The sequence below is a fragment of the Tinamus guttatus genome, unplaced genomic scaffold (assembly GCF_059628265.1).
Source record: "Tinamus guttatus ecotype Peru unplaced genomic scaffold, ASM5962826v1 Tinamus_guttatus_pri_ptg000308l, whole genome shotgun sequence".
Lineage (NCBI taxonomy): Eukaryota > Metazoa > Chordata > Aves > Tinamiformes > Tinamidae > Tinamus > Tinamus guttatus.
The window spans coordinates 622,672-643,526 of NW_028288842.1; the positions used below are offsets into that span (position 1 = coordinate 622,672).

Below are 20,855 nucleotides of genomic sequence, written 5' to 3' on the forward strand. Positions count from 1 at the left end.
TGATAGGGATCCAAATGGGGACCTCCACCTGTCCTTCGGAGATTTGGACTGCTGCAAGTTGCTGGTATCCAAGCCCGAGCTTTTCACTGTTGCCAGAAAGATTGTAGATCCTAGATTCCTACAGTATGATTAAATGTGTATGTAGGCATATGTAGGTTTTATTATATGTGATATTAATGGGGGATACATCCTGTTTGGCTGTAACTGTGCATTGCCCTAATGCACAGGTGGCCCTACTATTTCTGTTTTGTGGGTTTTTTCTTCTATTTTGGACTTCTGTAGGCCTGTGTCCTTGTGTTTTGTGGTTTAAAAGGTTTTTGTCATTGGGAAATATGTTTTATTGGTGTCAGGGCCCTAACGTTATAGCAGAAGAAATGTCTTTTCTTTGTCAAATGTTTGCATTGTGAAATCTTCACATTAGTCTGTGGTTTTACTCTGAAAACTGGCTGCAGGAGAATGACATAGTCTAATTTAATATATTTTCTGCTCGCAGGCGCTGTTTACATTCCTGTATAAGCGATTAACATACTCCCTTTTTATTACTATCTGAAGCAGCATGGGCTTGGGAGAACAACTTGAGTTCTCCTTTGATTCTGTATTACCACCAATGTTATTACTTAGCTTTCTGTTGTTAAAAAAGGGTCCTCATTTGACCAGATCTCCAATTGGTCTTTATGGGATTATGGATCCTCAATTGGTCTCTATGGGTTATCCCCACTGAAGGGGGAGGTAAGCTGTATTTATCTACACTAGGAGGGAACTTGACCCATATCCTCAAATCCTGCTCTTTCACTGGAGCTCCCATTAGCATTTGGCCTGCATAATCTTTGCCAGAGTAGCAATACATGGGCCAAGAAGAGCACAGCTTGACTTTCAGCTTTTTGGCTGAGTTCTCATGGATAAGAGTTAACTAGGAAGAAGCAAACAAACAAAACCGCAATATTTTACTTGTAAACTAAGTAAACTTGATCCAGAAGCCATTGAGAGACAGTAAATGTGGGTCCTCGCAGTGCGACCTTTACAAAGTCATTCTGCAAAGCAGACTGCACTTTCAGTTGCCCTCAACCACAGTGTATACATATTTTCTACTCAGAAATGTATGTAATATAGCTACTTACTTTGTTCATATTGCAGCAAACACCCTTTATCAAGAAAGCTGTACAGCACAAAGTGTTGAATTGTAACTTGTCTACTCTGGTGAAGTCTTCCTCTGAAGGCACAGCTGGGGCTTTTCCATTAGAGGTGACCTTCAAATGAACCAAAGAAGTGCTCTTTTTCTTACATATAAAGCAGGTCTAAAACATTTTATTCTGAGCTAGGAGGAACTTGCTTTGTTTGTTTGTTTTGATTTTCCATGGGTAACCTTGGAAATATCATGAAAGCGAATTCTGGTCTTATTTAATATTATCAGAGCAGTTCTAATAGGCCTCAGATATCTGCATTGTGAAATCCTACACCTTAATTAAAAACAGGGAGGAGGTCTTCTATAACAAAGACATTCTTTTCTTCTCCTCTCAATCGTTCAGTAGTCACCGAAGTAATTACAGGTTAACAAAAATAAAGAGCATTAATCAGAGTGTCAAAATATGTCTGTTCCTCACAGTTGCTCGGTTTTAACTCATTTCTTCTGATGTCATAATTTAATTAGGTATCTCAGTCATAATAGAGTTTTCCAGAATTGACAAGATCTGAATTTGTAATCTACAAATAGGCGGAACTACCTCAGTTGCCATCTTCTTTATTTCACTTACTTCACCCAGCACAGAAAACTGAAAATAAAGGTCCTCACCACACTTCTTCTGTGGCTGCAGTGAGAGTGAGTGATCAGAAGTGCCCAGTTGTGAAATTTAGTGTTAACAGCTGATTGTGTTTTTCTACACCAAGGATTAAGTGGTCCGTTAGTTATGACCACCAGTAGTATAGCAGCAGAAAAACAGCTTCAGACCTTCACCTGGATAAGCATCTGATCAAGCTGGAGTAGAAGAAAATTAAGAAAAATCATGCTTAACCAACCTGATATCCTTCTGTGATAGAACAACTGGTCAGGTAGGTGAGGGGAGAGCAGTGGATGTTGTCTACCTTGACTTCAGACAGGCTGTAGACACTGTCTGCCCTAGCATCCTCAGAGGCTGCCTGAGGAAGCGTGGACTACATGAGCAGGCAGTGAGGTGGCTGGAGAAGTGGCTGGATGGCAGAACTCAGCGCGTTGTGATCAGTGGTGCAGGGTCTAGTTGGAGGCCTGTAGCTCGCGGTGTCCTGCAGAGGTCAATACTGGGTCCAGTATTGTTTAGCTTATTCATCAGTGACCTGGATGAAGGGACCGAGCGCCCCCTCAGCAAGTTTGGTGATGCAGAACTGGCAGCAGCACCTGATACCCCAGAGGGCTGCGCTGCCGTTCAGAGGGACCTGGGCAGGTTGGAGAGACAGGCAGAGAGGAACTTCATGTAGTTCAATAAAGACAAGTGCAAAGTCCTGCACCTAGGGTGGAGCAACCCCAGGCACAAGTACAGGCTGGGGTTGACCTGCTGGACAGCAGCTTTGTGGAGAATCACCTGAGTGTCCTAGTGGAGTACAGACTGACCATGAGCCAGCAATGGGCCCTTGTGGCCATGGTATCCTGGGGTGCATTAGGAGGAATGTTGCCAGCAGGTCAAAGGAGGTGCTCCTTCCCTTCTGCTCAGTCCTGGCGAGGCTCCATGTAGAGTGCTATGTCCAGTGCTGAGCTGCCCAGTACAAGAGAGACATGGAGCTACTGGGGAGTCCAGCATAGGGCTACGAAGGTGATTAGGGAACTGGAGCATCCCTCCTATGAGGAGAGGCTGAGAGAGCTGGGACTGTGAGGATAACAGAGCACTAGAATAGGTTGCTGAGGGAGGTTGTTGAGTCTCCTTCCTTGGAGGTATTCAAAAGCCCCCTGGAGACAATCCTGGGCAGTGTGTACTAGGTGACCTTGCTTGAGCAGGAGAGTTGGTCTAGATGATCCCTAGAGGTCCCTCCACGTTTCTGTGAAATGGTTTCTCTTCTGTTATGTATAGTCAAGGTTTTTCAGATTTTTTTTTAACCTTTCTTTTCTTTTTTTTTTCTTTTTAATTTCCTTTTGGATCATTGCATTGGGATGGGACTGACATAACTAGTACACTGATGATCTGCGGTAGTCTTGAACATAAGACAGTCTTCTCAGTCTTTTTTTTTTCCTATGTGTATGTCCGCAGAGCACCATTTAGATGATAACTGGTCAGGCAGAGCAGCATTAGTTATTGATCAATCGATAGGATATGATATGAAATTCAACTGTTCTTTTTACTCTCCCACTATGCACTACTACTTCATAGACACCAGGTGAAACTGCTCTCCTGAGGACAGCAGGAGTCCTCAGGACAGAGTTGGAGAGAATCAGTCACCATTTCACTTTCTGCTCTATTTCTGTGCCCGTAAAGTGGCCAGTTGGAGGGTAAGGCACACATCCAGGAGGGTGATTGAAACTGCTAGAAAGTTTTGGCACTGTAGTCATATGAAGGGAGACTTCTCTCATTTCCCGTCCCTCTCCACCCCTGGTAACTGTCCTATTTCCTGCCCACAAGAATATGTAGACTGTCCCACAAGATACGTACATCAGACACCTCATAGACTGGAAGATACAAGTCTACTGTGAATTTGACAGAATGCAGCTTCAGCTGCCCACCTCCTGCTATAATGTGGTATAATCTGGTATGACCTTACATCATGACCAAGTTATTCTTTTCTGTGTGTTACGGAAATAACCTCTTTAAGAGCTGGGGTCCTAACAAGATGGGCTTTGAACAGCCCTGTTGCTTTGCTATTGCTGTGCCAACAAAGACCTCCTAATGGCCGTATCTCGAGCACTGGAATCATGGAGGCTGAGCCACGGTACCAAGCTGCAGCTGAGGATTTATGCCTCTCTACTGAGCTGCTCTGAAGGTGAATGGATGGCTCATCCCAACCTGTACAAGGGCTAATGACATTCCTCCAGGCCAAGCTCCATGTGGCGGAGCTGATGGGTGTATCCTCATTTGGGCCGGTGAATCGCATCCCGCTTGAAGTCACAGTGTGGAAAAGCTGCCCCAAGAGAAAGGGAGGAACCGGTTCGGGAAGTGTTAACCGTGAGTTATTTTCTGCTCTACTCTTGCTTCTAGAGGAAGAAAGGTTGATTTGCAGTCAAATGCTTCTTCTGGTCTCATGACTTAGAAAAGGAAATAAGGCCCAACCTAGAACTTAAAAGACCTTGGTTACCCTCACTGCATTGCCCTCGAAATAGCAGAGTCCTAAGCAGTTGTTCCTTAGCATTTCTTCTTTTTAGAAGCCACATGTTAGCTGCAGATAGATACTATGCAGACAGCTACTGTTCAGAAAAATAGAAGCCTAGAAAGTGCTTGACAGCAAAAGACTTTTGAGAGAAACCCTTCAAGAGAGTATGCCATTTCCAGCTCAAGTTATCTCAAGCCGATATGTATATATATATATACACTCTATAGGTTTATAAACTGTTGGTGCCTCTTAGAGGTGAACAGTCCTCTTGTTACGTGGATGTGGGATCCATATGGTTGTTGGTCTGTTGCTGCTCTTGGTCTGTTTTTCTGACTCGATCTGTACAAAGTTGGTGAGTGTTCTAGTGAACTCTTACTTTGTGTGTAGTGTTGACCTGCTTTTCACTGGAGTTGTGTGTGGCTGAGTTCTTGTTCCTGGTTAGGCTGTGAGGAGGACTTGCTCTACTAACTCTGCTGTCTTTATGTTCCACCTGCACCAAACCTCCTCATTATCTCGCCATGCTCATGCCTGGCTTCCATCACCTGCTCAGGTCCTTCCTTCCTGCATCCCCCCGTGTTGTTCACAGTGCTCTCGGGAGGCAGCCTGCGAGTGCAGCTGTTGTAACCCTCCTCACGGCGTGCTGATGCCCACATCCTGTGCGTGGGGCGATCACCATGTGCCAAAACCCAGATGTGACCAGTGCATGTCACGAGCCAGTCCAGCTCATCTCTGTAGTGCTGCCCATTACAAGGCACGTGTAGCTGGCATGGCCGTTGTTGTACAATTTAGTTCTTTCACCACTTCCCCCCACCACCCTCCACATACCCAAGTTGTTAATTTTGTTTACTTGTGACGCATATTTTGTCCACAGATCTGAACTTTCCCAAATGTGCATGCATGTCCTTTTTTTTTTTTTTTTTTTAAACAAGTAAGTTTTGCCTGCAAAAGAAATTGCAGAGAACACAAATGGAAGTAAAGCTCATTGAAATATTAGCAAGTTGTTCTGTTTTCTGCTAGTTTTCGTCAGGGATAGAAGAACAGCAAAGCCACAGCAAAAATAGCTATGAAATGACTCTGGGGGCTGCAAACGTAGTACTGAAAGTGATCACTTAACTGTGGTGGTTTCTTTTATGTGGTAAAGTCAAGGTGTTTTATTTCTCCCTGCCCTGTGAGGTGTAGAGCATTATTACCCACACTTTATCGTGCCTGCCATGTGGAGGCCAGGGAGGGGAGAGGATGTAGCAGGGGTTACACAAGGCCACGGAAGACCCAGCAGCAGGATCCAAAGAGCCTGGACCACCCAGCGCCTTTCTCATGTCCCACAAGCCATCGGGGGAAGATTAGCTCTAAACCCTTTTGGCTTCTACGTACAGTATAATCATCTAAATGAAATCAATGAATACTTGATTTGAGAGCCTCCCATTGCTCCATCCCCGCTGTTCCTAATGTTTGTTAACAGATTGCTTTGTGGTGGAGTGCAAAGGTGCCGCTCTATAAAACCGTAATGACTTCTGGAAAGGAAGTGGCCCTGTGCCTTGCAGAAACACCATCCAATTTTGACTGGTGCATGGGGAGCTGAGAAGTCATTATTGCTGCTGCTGGAGCCAGATGGAATACAAATTTCTGCTCAGTTATGGTTAAGATGACATTTCCTTTTTTCTTTGCTTTCTCTCCTTCCTTATTTACTGCCAGAACATGACCCTTTCACTTGCCCTGAACAGGGAACTGCTGTGAGGTAAGACCCCGTGCTCCTAGGTAGAGCATCTCACTCGCTGTCTCCTACCCTCTTGCAGGTCCAACGCATCCCTTGACTTTCTTTTTGCTTTTGTTTTCCAGTCCTTAGGGGTTTTCTTCGCAGCCCCCAGGCAGTTTTTTATCCTTTCTTGCTCTCTAAGCAGAAAATGAGATATTTGATGAGGTGACTAGAGTTTGCCCTTGCGAGGGGGTTCGGTGGTGCCAGCTCTCGCACTGCCTGACTCTAAGAACCAAGGAACTTGCAGGGAAGGAAGGAAGGGATTGCGGCTCTAAGTGGGCCACAGCTGCAGGAGTGTGTTTCCGTGGCAAGGTGAAACTCATCTGAACAGATGCAATTATTTAGCTGTTGCTGAAAGTTGTACATTTGGTCTCTTTTCTCCCTGGAGAAAGACCTAAGATCCGGTGGCCGCTGGGCTGGCAAACCACCCTGTATTTCATGTGGTTACTGACAGAAGAAGTAGGAGGATAATTTAGAGCAGATCTATCAGATCTCATGCACATCACGTGTGTATAAGCAGCTCTTGCCTCACTTTTCCCAAGGTCCGTGAACTTCCAGCAGGATCATGCTGTGGTCCCTCTGTGCCCCGACGTGTGAGATGGGGATGACTGGCAAACCAAAGGGCCCTTCCCCCGTGCCAGGTACCTCTGCTGTAATGCTGCCTTACCACTCTAGAGAAAAGCGCGAGAGAGATGGTGGCAAGGAGCTGAAATACCCGATGCATCTGTTCATGTTTGCAGTAGTACTTAGTAGTAATACTTTAAAGTGTTTGAAGGCACAGAAACTGCTTGTGGATTTATTTGAATTACACGGCCAGTTATTCAGAGCTTTTTAGTGGTATTCCCTTGGCCTTTTCCTGCAAATCAGTTTAGCACATTTGACACATTGCTGGTGAACCAGCTCTTTGATGAAAAACGTAGTCACAAGACACAAGTCACACCCTCTTAGTTGCTTCTGTACCATTCCAGTCATTAAATGTAATCATCCTTATCCACAAGTTTGGTCATTTTAAAGTGCTAGAGAGTGAAATTAATATAAATAGATCTCAAGACTTCAGGTTCTCAGGGTCTTCAGCCTGCTGTTTCTAGTTCGTATTTTTAGGAGTCCCGTCCTCCTCTGTGCCTGGAGCAAAGCCTGGTAAATTAGAGAGGTATTTTGACGTGTGTCTTGCTGGGTGTTGGGTTAGGCCTCCTCTGCCTCTCCTGGAGACTGTGTTGTGAAGGAACTCCTTACAATTTACAGGTTAGGACCAGGGGCTGACATCTGCTCATAAAAATATGGCAGGTGTCTGTGTTTTACAGAGATAATGACAAATGAAGAGTTACTTACCCTGTTCCTGGAAGTTTTTACATGAACACACACTTGCATATATCCATACATATTTTGTCAAACCCATCTGGTATTTCAAAACAATAAATTATTGGCAGGCTGGTGACAGGAATGTTGACAGCTTTAAATCACTTCTTCTTTGAGAGCATTAAATAACTCCATTTTAGTTCAAGGAAATCTTGACTTTAAAACAAAAAGGCTGCCCAAAACCCATATGATGTTAATGGCTAACACTGTGTCTGTGCTTTTACAAGATGCTGATCATATCTGAAATCCCAAATGACCAGCACATCTGATTTTATAATCAGTTTGTGTGAGGATCTTTGATGAAATACTTCTTGAAATTCTGTCTTTCAACTGTATTAATGTCATCAGTGTTCTTGGTCTATCCTAAAACTTTCACTTTTTATACTGATGTTTATTACAATATTTTCCAAATTTTTGAAGCAAAAAGTCTTTCAGGAAGATGATCAGCAATGCCTCCTTGGGAATTTGCTGAAAACCAAGTGATCTTAATCCACATAGCTTTTCCTTTACACTTCCTCTCTTTGGAAATCACTGTTCCATTTTATGTTATTGCTTCCCCTTCCTCATATTCCTTGATGAGTAATAAAACACTCTACAGTGTTGGTGTTTAAAATATCTTCACTGGCATGGCAGTTGGATGGGTGAGTGAATGACTGAGAGAGTTTTCTCTTCCGAGTTGATTTTTTTCAGGCTCTCTGCAAATTCAGGCCCTAGCGATGGGTATTTTTGTAGCAGTCACAATTGCCACGCACTCCTGAGCTTTGCTTTGCAAACCCAGGCGGGGCTTTTTACTATATATATATGTGTGTGTGTGTATACTGCTGTTGCACACGCAGTGTGCGCTGTCCTTCAGCTGCCGCGATGGGTCTGGGCTGCCCTTTGGAAGCAGCAGGTAACAGTGTCATGGAAGTCACACGCTGGAGAAGGTGCCAGCCAGAGCTCACATTGCCTTTGCGTGCCCGTCGCTGGCTGTCACCTAGACTGTCCTACTGCTTTGGATAAACTTTCCATATTCTGGATTCGTGATTTGTCACTGTGTTGGTATTTTCATTGCTCTGGCTTTGATCTCAACAAAAGCCCTGCGCGGATCCAGGAGTCTGTTGACACAGTCCTTTTTGCCCATCTGGGCCTTTTGAGCTCATTACAGGACAAAAAAGGGTGCATGAAAGCAGAGCTTTGGAAGACATGGTATTCACCAAATAGTTAAAAGGCTGCTCTGTCTCTTTAGGGACGTTGCTTCATATCTGAGCTTGCAAATGTTTCTCTACACACCATTCTTTCCTGACGTAGCTGTGACAGCCCAACAATATTAACAGTGCTTATTATTGCTGTGGCAATGTAGAGAAATCCATCCCACATAAGAACTGCAGTAGAAGTAAAAAATGAAGAGAGAGACCCTGTGTTCCCTGAGTTTACTGTCGGCAGATCTAGACTGCAGGAAGTCAGTAGATACGGAGAGATGGGGAAGCAGGAAGAAAACGATGTTACAGCCGCTGTTGTCTAGCACTGCTAGTGACGGCTTTATATAGGTTTTCTTTTGGAAGGATGCTGTAGTTTCTTCAGCTGGGTCAGCAATTGCTCGTTGTTGCTGATGTGCCTTTGCTCTGGTGCAAGCCCGCAGTTCTCTGACCTGTTCTTCAGGTCATTCTGCCTAGGGTTAGTGCCAAGAAACCCCAGCTCTGCGGTGCCAGGCTTTGTATGCTGAGAAACAAAACAGGCTGTCCCTGAAAGCACAGTCTGGCAGTGCTGTGAAGATCATTGAGTGCACGTGGCTTTAAAGGACGTGGCTGCTGTCCACGTGAAAGCTGACAGGGAGATAGCACAGCACATTAGCAGCCCAGCAGTCTGCTCAGGTAATGCATGGCACTAGTCAGGCCCGTTGCAACACGGGGTGGCAGGGATGCTGGGCTCTCCTCGCCTGTGACTTTGGTTACTGGTCTTTAACAAGAGCTGCTGTTACAGTAAATATTATTGGCAGGTAAAAGCACATCGAAAATCCATACCCTGACATTGCTTGTGGTTTACAAATGGTATTTCCTTTTCAGTGTGCATTTGTGAGCATGTTTGTAAATGAAGTTTTTGTTTGTGCTAATGGAAATTTATGAATCTATACATGTCCTTTTCTCCTTGTCATTTATTAGAAAACTGAAAATCTTCAGGATTGCCAATAGAGGAAAAGGACCAATATGTAGATAAAGTTCCTCTGTACAGAGATGAAACAAAGGGACTAGATTTGCCTCTAGTTATGCTAATTCGTTGCTCCAAGCTAGGTGTGATTGCATTCCCTCTAACCAGTTCTGTTCTTCATATCTTAAATAAGAGCTACAACCACAACAAGGAGCATTAAGAGATGGACAATGAAAGCAATTGAGTCACAGAGAGTTTTCTGTGCCTGTTTTTGAGGAGGGATGGAAAAGATAGGTTTGCTTTAATTTAAAGAAGAGACAAATAGGCAAGGATGTGACGAGAGTGTACATGATGAATGATACAGAGAAGGTGAACTGGGTGCTCCCGCTTGCCCGTCCTCAAGTATGGAAGCAGAGGAGCATTCAGTAACGCTGGAAGGCAAAAACAGTACCACCATGTAAAGAGATTTTTTAAGCAGTAGTTACACTGTTCCTACAAGCTCATCTTGTTCTCCATTATACTAGAATATATACTGATGGAAATTCCTACAGAATTCGTCCAGAAAACAAATTCAGGTTATCCATTTAATCAGAGGTTATGGACTTACTGTAAACACTACTGGATCAGGTTATGTGGCTGCTGTGGAGGAGAGCTGGCTACTGAGTCTTGATGGTCTTGCCTAACCTTAAAAATACATGGAAGGTGGTAAGGTATTAATGTGTGTAATGAAGCCATCCATGCATGTGGTAGATAGAGTAAAAAAGGAATAATTCAAATCAGAAATCCGTCAGTGCTGGAAAAAAACATTGCTCTGTAGTTGTCCATCGTGTGCTTTTTTGCATCTCTCCGTGAAGTATCTGCTGGTGACCTTTTCAAAGCACTGATGTTTGAACACATTGGTTCAGTGCTCTACTGTAAAGGCAGAGCAGGCTGCCATCCATGAGGAAGTAAGAAATACATTTATTCTTCCTGAATATTCTTGTCTGGTATTCTTTTGCTTTCTGATGTTCAAATGAATAGTCATCTTTAATTCATAAGTTTATATCTAGATTCAAAAAAAAAATGAAGTAATTTGACCAGGAGATTCTAGGGAACGTTAATAAATGGCATAAATTGTGTATGATATTCTCCCACTTAGGTAAAAAACAGGGACGGTGAAACTTGCAGTTATGTAAATGGCTGAGGAGCCAGTGTGATTGCCTTCTGGTTGTATTATTGCAAATCTCCTTAGGTTCCTTGCTACTTTTAGACTTGATCTCTGACACTCTTTTTGCTAATTTTTAATTATGTTTTAGTACCTCAACACACGTTATCTGGGCCGATTATCAGTAGTATAAACTCTCATTCAAAGTTTTCTTCCCATAGCTGTTTTGCGGACTGTGCCTGCCTCCTCTCTAATGTTTTTATCTGGTGCTTTATGGTCTAATTAATAATTCACCAGGCTAGGATGCAGGAGACCTGGTCCACACCTTGGTTGGCAAGGTAGTTTAAAGCACCCAGAGTTTCTGGGTGAAAAACACTCAATGTGATGTAGGGAAAATTACCTTTTTTAGTAACAGTTTCTCACATCTTCTGTTTAGACCTGTGTTTCTTGATGAGCTAGAGACATTGCGGATGGCTGTTGATATTTTCCATGGTACATGGTATGCAGTTATGAAGCATTTTGAATATTTAGTATTCAATGAGAGTGGAAGTGTTGTATGAATCCTATAAATGATATAATTTGCAAGAGTTTTTAGGAGGAGATACTTGTATTTATGTGCATACCCATATATGTACTGTGTATGTAAACCGTATAGAATGAATGTGTTTGCCTACCACTGTGGTCCAGCTGCATCTGAAATGATTAGGTAAGTACCTAGGCAGCCCTGAAATCTCTTGCTGCAACAAGATGAAGAACATTTTAGCCGCCTGAAACCACAGAGAAAATTTAATCATAAATGTAATTACCTGATCAGAGGTATGAAAATGTTATGTTTAAACTAAAGTGAAAAGAAACATTGTCTCATTTTTTTGGCATTTATCAAAAGCCCTCCAAACACCGTCTAGGTGGCGGACTAAGCCACCTTTTATCAATCTCAGCTGAAGACTTGCTGTTGACTTTTTAAGGCTAAATCATTTCTATTTGTTGTTATCTATGGAAAGAGCCCCACTGATTTGAGCATGTAAGTACATGGGGGTGGGGTGGCAGGATTTGTGTTAGTTAAGAGGAGATGAGGAAGTTCAAATCATAGCAGCAGGATATAAATCAGATTTTTTTATTCTTTTTTGTAGTTGGCTCGCCACAATAGACTATTGCAGCAGATGCTGAAGCCAGGGTCAGATCCAGATGAAGGAGATGAAGCCTTGAGGTATTACGCCAATCATACGGCACAGATAGAGGTAAAGGATTACTCAGTAAAAGGTTGAATATGAGACAAGTTTGCATCTGATGCATGATGTATCACTTCTTTTTGCATTTCTGAAGAGCAAAGTTATTTAAATGATAGAGATTACTTATGGAAAGAAAAATGTTTAGTGATATGTTTTTGGCTGTGGGAGAGAATGGGATGCCCTTATGTTAAAAGTGTCTTCAAACACTTGGTTTGCAGTAGCTTCTTCAGTAACCTTTTTCTTTGCTAGGAAAATAGTGACTGTGGACAGTAGCCGTGTCACAGAGTCGTGAGAAACGTTGTACAGCACATCAGGCAAATAATCGTGAGGGTCAAAGTCAGTGATGCTAGCTGATGCAATTAAAAGTCTGGCTGCAGTGCAAAGAAATTTTGAAGTGCTGTAGATGTTCAGCATGGCTTTTGTTTAAATGAGCAAGGCTAGGCCTGCTGCATCAGTTCTGTTCTCCATTTTAAACTTTTCCTCTGCCATGGACTGGATTTAGATCAAGATGCACAGAGGTGTTTAGGCTAGGCTCTTAACTCTTGTGTCAGATCCTTTGCTCTTGCAGATTTTATGTGATTTTAGGCGTGAAGGTAGGAGTGAGGAACCCAAGTGTCTCCAGTCCTCAGTGGCTTTAAACAAACGAACTTCTAGGGGGGGCAAAGATGGCTGCTGCAGGAGACTGCAGAAAGGAGAGGCACCTGCTTCTCTTGCAGAAATGAGCTATCAAGTCCAAAATGGGCTGAAAGGAAAACTTGGGAATTGCCCAGGGGCCCAACTTGACCCTGAGCTCAGCAGTTTCCCCACTCTTCCCAGTTCCTTGAGTGCTCAGTGGGCTCTGCGGCCTCCTGCACTGGTCCTGAGCTTGCAAACCCAGGGAGCAGTCTGATACAAGCACCTCAGGCCCGTCTTGTGCTGGCTGCACTCAGGGCAGGTGGCTGTTGGGGCCCTTCTTTGGCATATTAGGCTATCTTGTTTGCCTCATATTGGTCGCATTGCATCACCGCAGGGTGGGTAGAAGGTCCCCAGCTGTGGGGCAGTGTTAACTGGGAGAGATTTGCTTCAACCCATTGCAAAGTTGAAGCATTTCAAACTGCGGTATTCCTAAAATTTGCGGGATGTTTCGACCTAGGTTTTGCATGAAGCACTTATTTATGACCTCGTTTTCAGGTGGTCTTTGAAGGTAGAAATGCAGTTTTACTTTATGTCTTAATTGGCTCATGAGTTTGAACGACTTCTATGCTCATTCATAAATAAGAAGGGAACTGTGAGCAAGAAAAAAAGAATGTCAGAACGGTTGGGAAGTCCCTGATCTTAAAAAAAAAATGTACTTTTGCTTTATAGATTGTTCGTCATGATAGAACAATGGAACAGATTGTCTTCCCCGTCCCCAATATCTGTGAATTCCTGACTCGGGAATCCAAAAGTCGTGTGTTCAATACAACAGAGAGGGATGAGCAAGGGAGCAAAGTGAATGACTTTTTCCAACAGACAGAGGATCTGTACAACGAAATGAAATGGCAAAAGAAAATTCGGAGTAAGTACTGCAGTTTCAAAAAATTGGTTCTAAGATGCCTTAATTATGCTAAACCCCCCTGCACATAAGCCCTCAGATATTTTCCATTTTAATAATTTTGTTTTCTCTAGTCGTTCTGATATTACAACAGGCAAAACTGTTCAGAGCCCAGGAGTGTAGGTCAGCAGAGACACTTGCATGCCACTAAAAGAGAGACATGACATGGAGCAGTTACTAATAACTAATGTGTTCAAGATGATATTCTGAATTACAAAAGCTAAATTAAGGGCTGGGTGAAGTGGGTGTAGCTCCACTACACTCAATAGAGTTGCACCTAATTAAGCCAAGGCCTCTAATATTTAGCAAAAACATGTGTAGCTGCATATTTGAGGCTTGCAGATTCCTAAAAGACCACTTTAAAACTTGTAAATGTCATTTGCTTAAAAACATCTCTCACCAGAACCTCAGCTGCTTTAAATCAGTTGGACTCCCACGGAGTCCGTTCCCTGCTGCCAGCTGACATCAGCCTTGCCTGGTGGGGCCATGGGACGTCCCCGCGTGCCAGCCCTCGCTGGCCGCGCTCCTGGCGTGGCGGCTGGGCCGCACGTACCGTCCCAAGCCATCTGTAGGCCCCGTCGAGCCCCATGAGGGGCCCCATCGAGCTCCTGGGGCAAAAAAAAATGCAAAAATACATGGAGTGATCACGTCCTTCACCGTTCGGACGCAGATGCCCCTGCGGTGACAGACATCAGCTGCCCTCGCAGCCCGCGGCAGTCTCATGTCACTGTCTAGGAAGGAAGGGAAGAAGAGGATCTACGGGAGAGCAGCAGGGAGTGTGGATAGTTAAACCAGTGTGGTTTAATGTAGCATCTTTAGCGTGATGGAAACATGAATGTGGGTTGCAGTTTTTATAAACTTCAATCTCCAGCTTGTAATTTGCAGAGGCAGTAATGAGTTTTCAGTGTGATTTCTGCTGGCCCATGTCTGCTTTCCTTGATGTCAATATGAGAAGTTGTCTATACTGACAAGCTGCCCAGAGCAGCAATTGCAAAATAAATGTCTTCAGAATAACTCCCTATCTGCGTGGTCTATTTGGGACTTAAAGTCACCATATTGTAAAGTAATTACTATACTAACAAAAGCATAGCTGTGTTCCTTGCTTAAGAAATACAAATAAAAAAAGCCCATCCCAACACTACATAGACCAGACCTGCCTAATGCTATAAGCAAAGAAAATTGGTTTATTTTTATTCAGAACAGAAATTCCTCGATTCCTTTCATCAGTGGAATGTACCCCAAGTCTTCGTGTTATTTTGTTTGAAAATATAATAGAGGTTCAGACTAGGTTCATTCTTCAGCCAAGTGTCTATTAGACACACAGTCTGTGTTGCACAGATTGGCATATGTCATTTGCCATGGCTCCAAATGTTAAATCCCAACAGTCAACAGGATAAGCTTATCACAGGTGAAATCTGAATATTACCTAACCACCATTAAAATCGGTTTAGACTAAAGTCTGAGACTGACATATTAAGTTGAAAAAGTCTGCTGTTTGTAAAAGGTTACAGAATCACAGAGCAGCTGAGGCTGGAAGGGCCCTCTAGAGATCATCCAGTCCAACCCCCCTGCTCCAGCAGGGACACCCAGAGCACGTGGCACAGGGTGGCAGCCAGGCGGGTTGGGAAGATCTCCAGAGAAGGAGACTCCACAGCCTCTCTGGGCAGCCTGTTCCAGGGCTTGGTCACCCTCACTGTAAAGTTCTTCCTCATATTCACATTCATACAGAGAAGTCTAAGGTGAGTAAGAGTCAGAAGCCAAGTCAAGAATATGCTCTTCCTGCTGGCAGGAGGCTCACAGTACTTCAAAATCTGATTACAGGAATACGTCATCTTCAAGTAGGTAACCCTTACTGACAGAAGATTTTTAATGCCAATTTACAAAGAAGATTGTCTTAAGTGTTCATTTAAACTTATAGTAGTGCAGTCACATATATTAAGTACTTGCCTGGATTTTGGTGCCATCTGAGCTTGTTCTTTTTGTTGAATAGGTTGTATGACTTTGGACACAATATCTTAACCTATTAGTCTTTCCCTACTACCTTTTTAGTCTTTTCTGTTTAGCTTGTGGGATCCTTGGGACATAACTTTTCCTGTGTATTTGTACAGTTCTTCCCATGCAGATGTCCTGGCTCCATCTGTGCCATTCTAAGCACTAGGATAATTCTAGTAGTACAGAATCAATAGGCATCCTTAAAATGTCTGGGAATCACATGGGAAACTATTAGTTTCCATAGAACCAAATCCCAGACAGACTAAATTTTACCTATACCTCCAAGAAGATCAAGATATATTTAGTTCAACAGAGATAAACTGTTCTGGAAAATACAGTTTAGTCTTACCTATTCCACTGCTGTTTGATTAATATAATTTGTATCTTTGACTCGAATGGTCATCTGGCTGACCCATTCTGGGTCTTCTGGTTGACTGATGTGCAGAGTGCTAAAAAACAGCTATGCACCTGATTTCATGTCTTTGTGCACAGACACCACAGTTTCAGAAGCAGGATAAAAGACTCCTTTACAAAAGATCAGTCTTCTTCTGTTGGAAGCTATGTATTATTGTGGCATCCTTGTGTTAAATGCTTCTCTGGTTTAGTTAGTTAAAGATCGTGCATTTTATTCTCTTGGTTTTTTTTCTTCATTAGTCAGTGTTTTTAATCCCCGTGAAACTTTTACTGATTGAACTCATGCCTGCGCTCAGTTCATTGATTGCTGCTTTTTTCCCCTTTCTAGATAATCCAGCCCTGTTCTGGTTTTCTAGACACATTTCTCTCTGGGGGAGTATTTCCTTCAACCTTGCTGTATTCATCAATTTAGCAGTTGCTCTGTTCTACCCCTTTGGAGATGATGGAGATGAAGGCAAGTAGAGTTTGGTTTTATTTTTTCCTTTTAATTTCAGCGCCTTCCATGCTAAAGTTATATAAAGTTATATAAATATATATATACAGTTATATAAAACAGCACCTTCAGGTGTGCTCATATGTGTGGATGCCATTGAGTTAGTGTCTTTTAAGAAGGTGCTTGCTGTTGCCCAAGACGCGGTGGCCAGTCTTCTGTGTCACATCTTTTGCAAGAGGACAAAACAGAGCTGAGGTAGAATCTAAAGTCTTTTTGTGTGTTTGTTTGTTTGTTTGATATTGCAGGGTATGCTTCTGTACACATTCAGTTACAGTCTCTGAGCTGAAGAACAGCTCCTGGCAGCTCAAGAAATGAGATTACTTAAAACTCACTAATTTGAATGACTTATAGTCTAAAAAAGGATATGGAATGGAGGATATGAAAACTGTTTAGCTTTGGGGGTTTTAACTGAGTGGTTTATTGAGATGAAAGAACGCAATTATTGCAACAGATAATGCATTATGTAAAAGTGTGCTTAAAACCGGTGGTTCTGGCTGTGCTTCATCACAGGTCACAGGAAATACAGCAAATAATAGATGTCGTTAAATAAACGCAGCAAACTAGCAGGAGGCTGCTTTGAATCGACAGCAAGCTTAATGGGGATAAAGGAGACTAAATAGTTCAGGAGCCTGGTAATGAGAGTCGAGCCTTTCACCTCTGGCTCTTTGATTTGTGTCCAGCCTGTAATGTGACTGAAAGTCACCTCTGCCCGATGGCATGTGAGCCGCGCCGTGGAAGGGCTCCAGCTCCCAGCGGGTACATGCGCTTGTCACAAACACCCCAGCTGGCACCAGCAGGCGTTCCTGCCGGCCGGCCACGCAGCAAGGCAGCGGGATAAAGCATCCTGGCGCGCACACCGCGCCACCCTTTCCCTCTCCACCGTGGTCCCGGCGGGTCGGGCGGCCGCGCGCAGCTGGGTTGGGGGCTGCGCAAAAGGGCCACTTTGCCCTCCGTGGGCTGGAGGGGCCCTCACGAGCACACGCGTTGGAGCCTGCGCGATGCAAGAGAAGGAACGAAGAGTTAAAAACAAACCTGCTAACCTTAATAAGTTTTAGCCAATTTATACTCATGGAAATCTTCTGGTCTGCGAGCAGTAGGCATTAACGCTTACTTTGAACAGCAGATTTACGTAGTATTAGTTTAAGTGCCACCCCCCCAAATCCAGCGCTTTCAGTGATAGTGCATTTCAGGATCCTAATTCCTCGTGCTCGTACGAGCAAAAGGGATTTATAAACAATACACAATAGGTGTGGCCAGATGGGATTAGCCTGGTCACGAGGCAGACTCCTTGCTTCTGGCCTCCCCCTCCACCAAAAATGGGCCCAGGAGCTGGCATTTGCCTTGCGTTTTTCCCCCTTCACCTTGAGTAAAGCCAGCCGCGCTCACATGTCTGAGGGCTGATCTAATCATCCCAAGAATGCCGCCTTTTCAAAGATTTCTGCAATCCTCACATCATGTGACAGGAGGGAAACTGCGTGCCCGGCAAGGGCTCTTGGCCGCCAGCGCGCACGTCGTGCCCGCACACGTTACCCGTGCAGATCCCACGACGGAGATGGATGGACCTGTGGGAGGGACGGAAGAAAAACGATTTGCAGAGAAACACTGAGGGGTTTGGGCCTTGCCTCTGCAAAGATTGCAGATCTGCTTTGAAGCTGTTTTTTCAGGATCTGGTAGAAGTTTGCAAATCACACAGGCAGAGAAACTCTCTGACAGAGTTGTCCTTGAACCTCCTGCCAAGGATATAAACACTCCTGAACCTTGCATAAGTTTGGATGCCACCCTATTATTTCATCTCATCTCAGTGTTTTCTGCTCCCACCGATACTACTTAGCTCTTCCCAAGCAGATCGCGTTATTTCTATTGGGAGTCTAGCTAAATTTTCTGTCCCTTCTCCACCACCAGCACTGACCTCTCGGTTCATCTGATAAGAGCAGAAGGCAGCAGGCGAGTGTGACAGCGGCCCCAGATCCAAGCACGCTTTATCAGTGCAACGTGGTGTGTTTGCAGGGCCTTGAGCAGAGGCAGGACAGGAAGAGGCACGTTCCTCCAAACCCATCCTGCCCGGCAGCAAGGAGGGAGCTCCCATGTGCCCGCACGAGCCTGTGAGGCGGCTCCTCGTGAGGTGCTCGCGGCAACGCGGCTGCCGCCCGGATCCCGGCGGCTGCTTCCCACCACGACGAGCGCCCTGTTGCTGAGCACAGGCGGAGGCTCCCGCCGATCCTGCAGCCGCCGAGCGGCTCCTGCAAGCTCAGGGCGGCCCCGCAGCGAAACGTGAGTCCGCAGCACAGCGCCGCGGGCCGCGCCGACGAGTGGCTATTTCTGTAGCCGCGCAAGCAGGGAATTGGAGTGCGGGAGCCTTAATGAGCCCTGCGGAGCGGAGCTGATTAGCAGAGTGCACCGGGAGAAGGGCAAACGGCTGCATCGCTCGAGCACTCCTCGGATTTCCATGGAAATTTCACGAGCTGCCATTATGACCACCTATGCACAAGGAGGAGTGCCGGGATAACATTTCTTGTTGCAATTAGGGGAGTTGTGGTCAACAGTTGTGACATATGATTCGCCTTTTGCCTGCTGTGTTGGCAAAGGGATTGATTTTTTGGGTCTGTTTACTGGTGCAAAACTGAGTTTCTGAGGACGCCTTTTTAATTTCTCCCTCTCCTCCCTACAGGCACGCTCTCTCCGTTGTTTTCAGTCCTCCTTTGGATAGCAGTGGCACTTTGTACAGTGATGCTGTTTTTCATCTCCAAGCCTGTTGGTATCCGACCCTTTCTGGTGTCTGTTATTCTCAGGTCTATATATACTATAGGGCTCGGTCCCACCTTGATACTTCTTGGTGCTGCTAATGTAAGTACTTTAAAAGCCAGCAGACTTCCCCTTTCAGCAGAAATAGAAATACTAAATGTCTCCTATTAAAAAAAAATATCCTTGATTAGAGCTATGCAAAGAAATTCTTTTTCTGATTCACTGGTTGAGCCAAAAAATAACTAAATCATTTCCAGTCATCTTGAAACAGCAATATCAGCAAACTGAAAAGCAGAGGAAAAAAGAAATATCATTGAATAAAAAGAATAAATATCACAACTTTTCCTGTTAAAAAAGAATCATTTCCACTAGCAAATATGTCCAGCAGAGTTGACACAATTAATAAAACCTGGAATTAAAATTCTTTTAAGAAGAAAAGAAGTTTCCAGATAAGAGTTCTCCCAGCCTTTTCCCAGATCTCTTCACTTACTCATGTCTATCTTTGCATATTTCTTGAGGGTGGCAGGATATATGGTTGTACTCACAAATCATCTATCTAGATTTCTGTCTGACTGCCACATCTCTAATTTGACTTGGAGCCAGGCAACATTGGGTACCATACCATTAGGGATTTGCAACCAGTTCTGGGGGATTTTTGCATGCCTAAAAAGACCTGAGCATGTAATCAAGGATAAATCAAGGGTAAATAAACAGTATTTACCCAGGTTGAAGCTGTAAAAGAAGAATGGCAGTGAGTCCTCATTGCTTGTCCTGGACCACCAAGCATATGAGGTTGACTGAGTTTGCATTTAGTTATATTTTGCTGTCCCCTTGCAAATGCAGCTTGAGAGCAATGGAAAATCTGATGTTGTTGCTTAAATACTACACTTCAAAAATGAGCATTATTTTAGCATTATTTTAAGGTTTTTATATTGTAAAATGTGATGTGAAGGAAATAGTTAATTGTACGCTACCCCCTCCACCTATTTAGTTACTGTTGTTCTTACTGTAGTAGCCTTCCTCGCTGCTGCCATATGGTGTGAGCTCCAAACTCCAAAGTGCTAGGGATGCACTCTGTTTTTTTCTTAATGTCTTATGGCACTAATCTCTCCCTGCCGACTTGCTGATTTTACAGAAATATATCATAACGTCCTGAGACACTGTGCTGTGTTAGAGAGGTGGCTGTACTTCCACGTGCTCTCGTGGACAAGTCGAACATCTAGTCAAAGCAACTTAACTAGATTTTTCACGTGCTGTAGCAATACAAACCATAAATAACAACGTTTTTCTGATCGAATAAACTTTGTTATCTCCCGCAGCTTTGTAACAAAATAGTGTTTCTGGTGAGCTTTGTTGGGAACCGCGGCACATTTACTCGTGGCTACAGGGCGGTTGTCATGGACATGGCGTTTCTCTACCACGTAGCCTATGTCCTGGTCTGCATGCTGGGCCTCTGCGTGCATGAATTCTTCTATAGCTTCCTGGTAAGTATGTGCTTCTGTGGAGGGGAAAACTGTGCAAAAATAGAAAATACCGTTACACACGCAGCTGCCTTCAATTTCTTCCTGACAATCAAGTCAAATCATGTGTATTTTTAGCATCCCGTTCTGTTGGTGCCCCTTAGGAGCTGCTGTTTGCATTAGAATCTGTTTCTGTTAGGACTTAGTTTCTTGCGGCAGTGAAAGTTTGCCCATTTCTTTTCAGAAAACTGTCAGATTGCCCCGTGTTCTCCCATCATTCCCCAGCGTACCCGTGCTCTGTATGTG

General features: G+C 44.0%; 1 protein-coding gene across 1 annotated transcript in view; it reads left to right on the forward strand.

Annotated features, from left to right (window-relative positions):
* ITPR2 (inositol 1,4,5-trisphosphate receptor type 2) overlaps window positions 1-20,855 on the forward strand; it is a 237,065-nt gene that overhangs the window by 186,239 nt on the left and 29,971 nt on the right. The window contains exons 46-50 of the mRNA XM_088528402.1: window positions 11,777-11,884; window positions 13,220-13,412; window positions 16,183-16,308; window positions 19,016-19,191; window positions 20,409-20,573. Of these exons, the coding sequence (XP_088384528.1) occupies window positions 11,777-11,884; window positions 13,220-13,412; window positions 16,183-16,308; window positions 19,016-19,191; window positions 20,409-20,573 (768 nt within the window). The remainder of the gene's footprint in view (window positions 1-11,776; window positions 11,885-13,219; window positions 13,413-16,182; window positions 16,309-19,015; window positions 19,192-20,408; window positions 20,574-20,855) is intronic.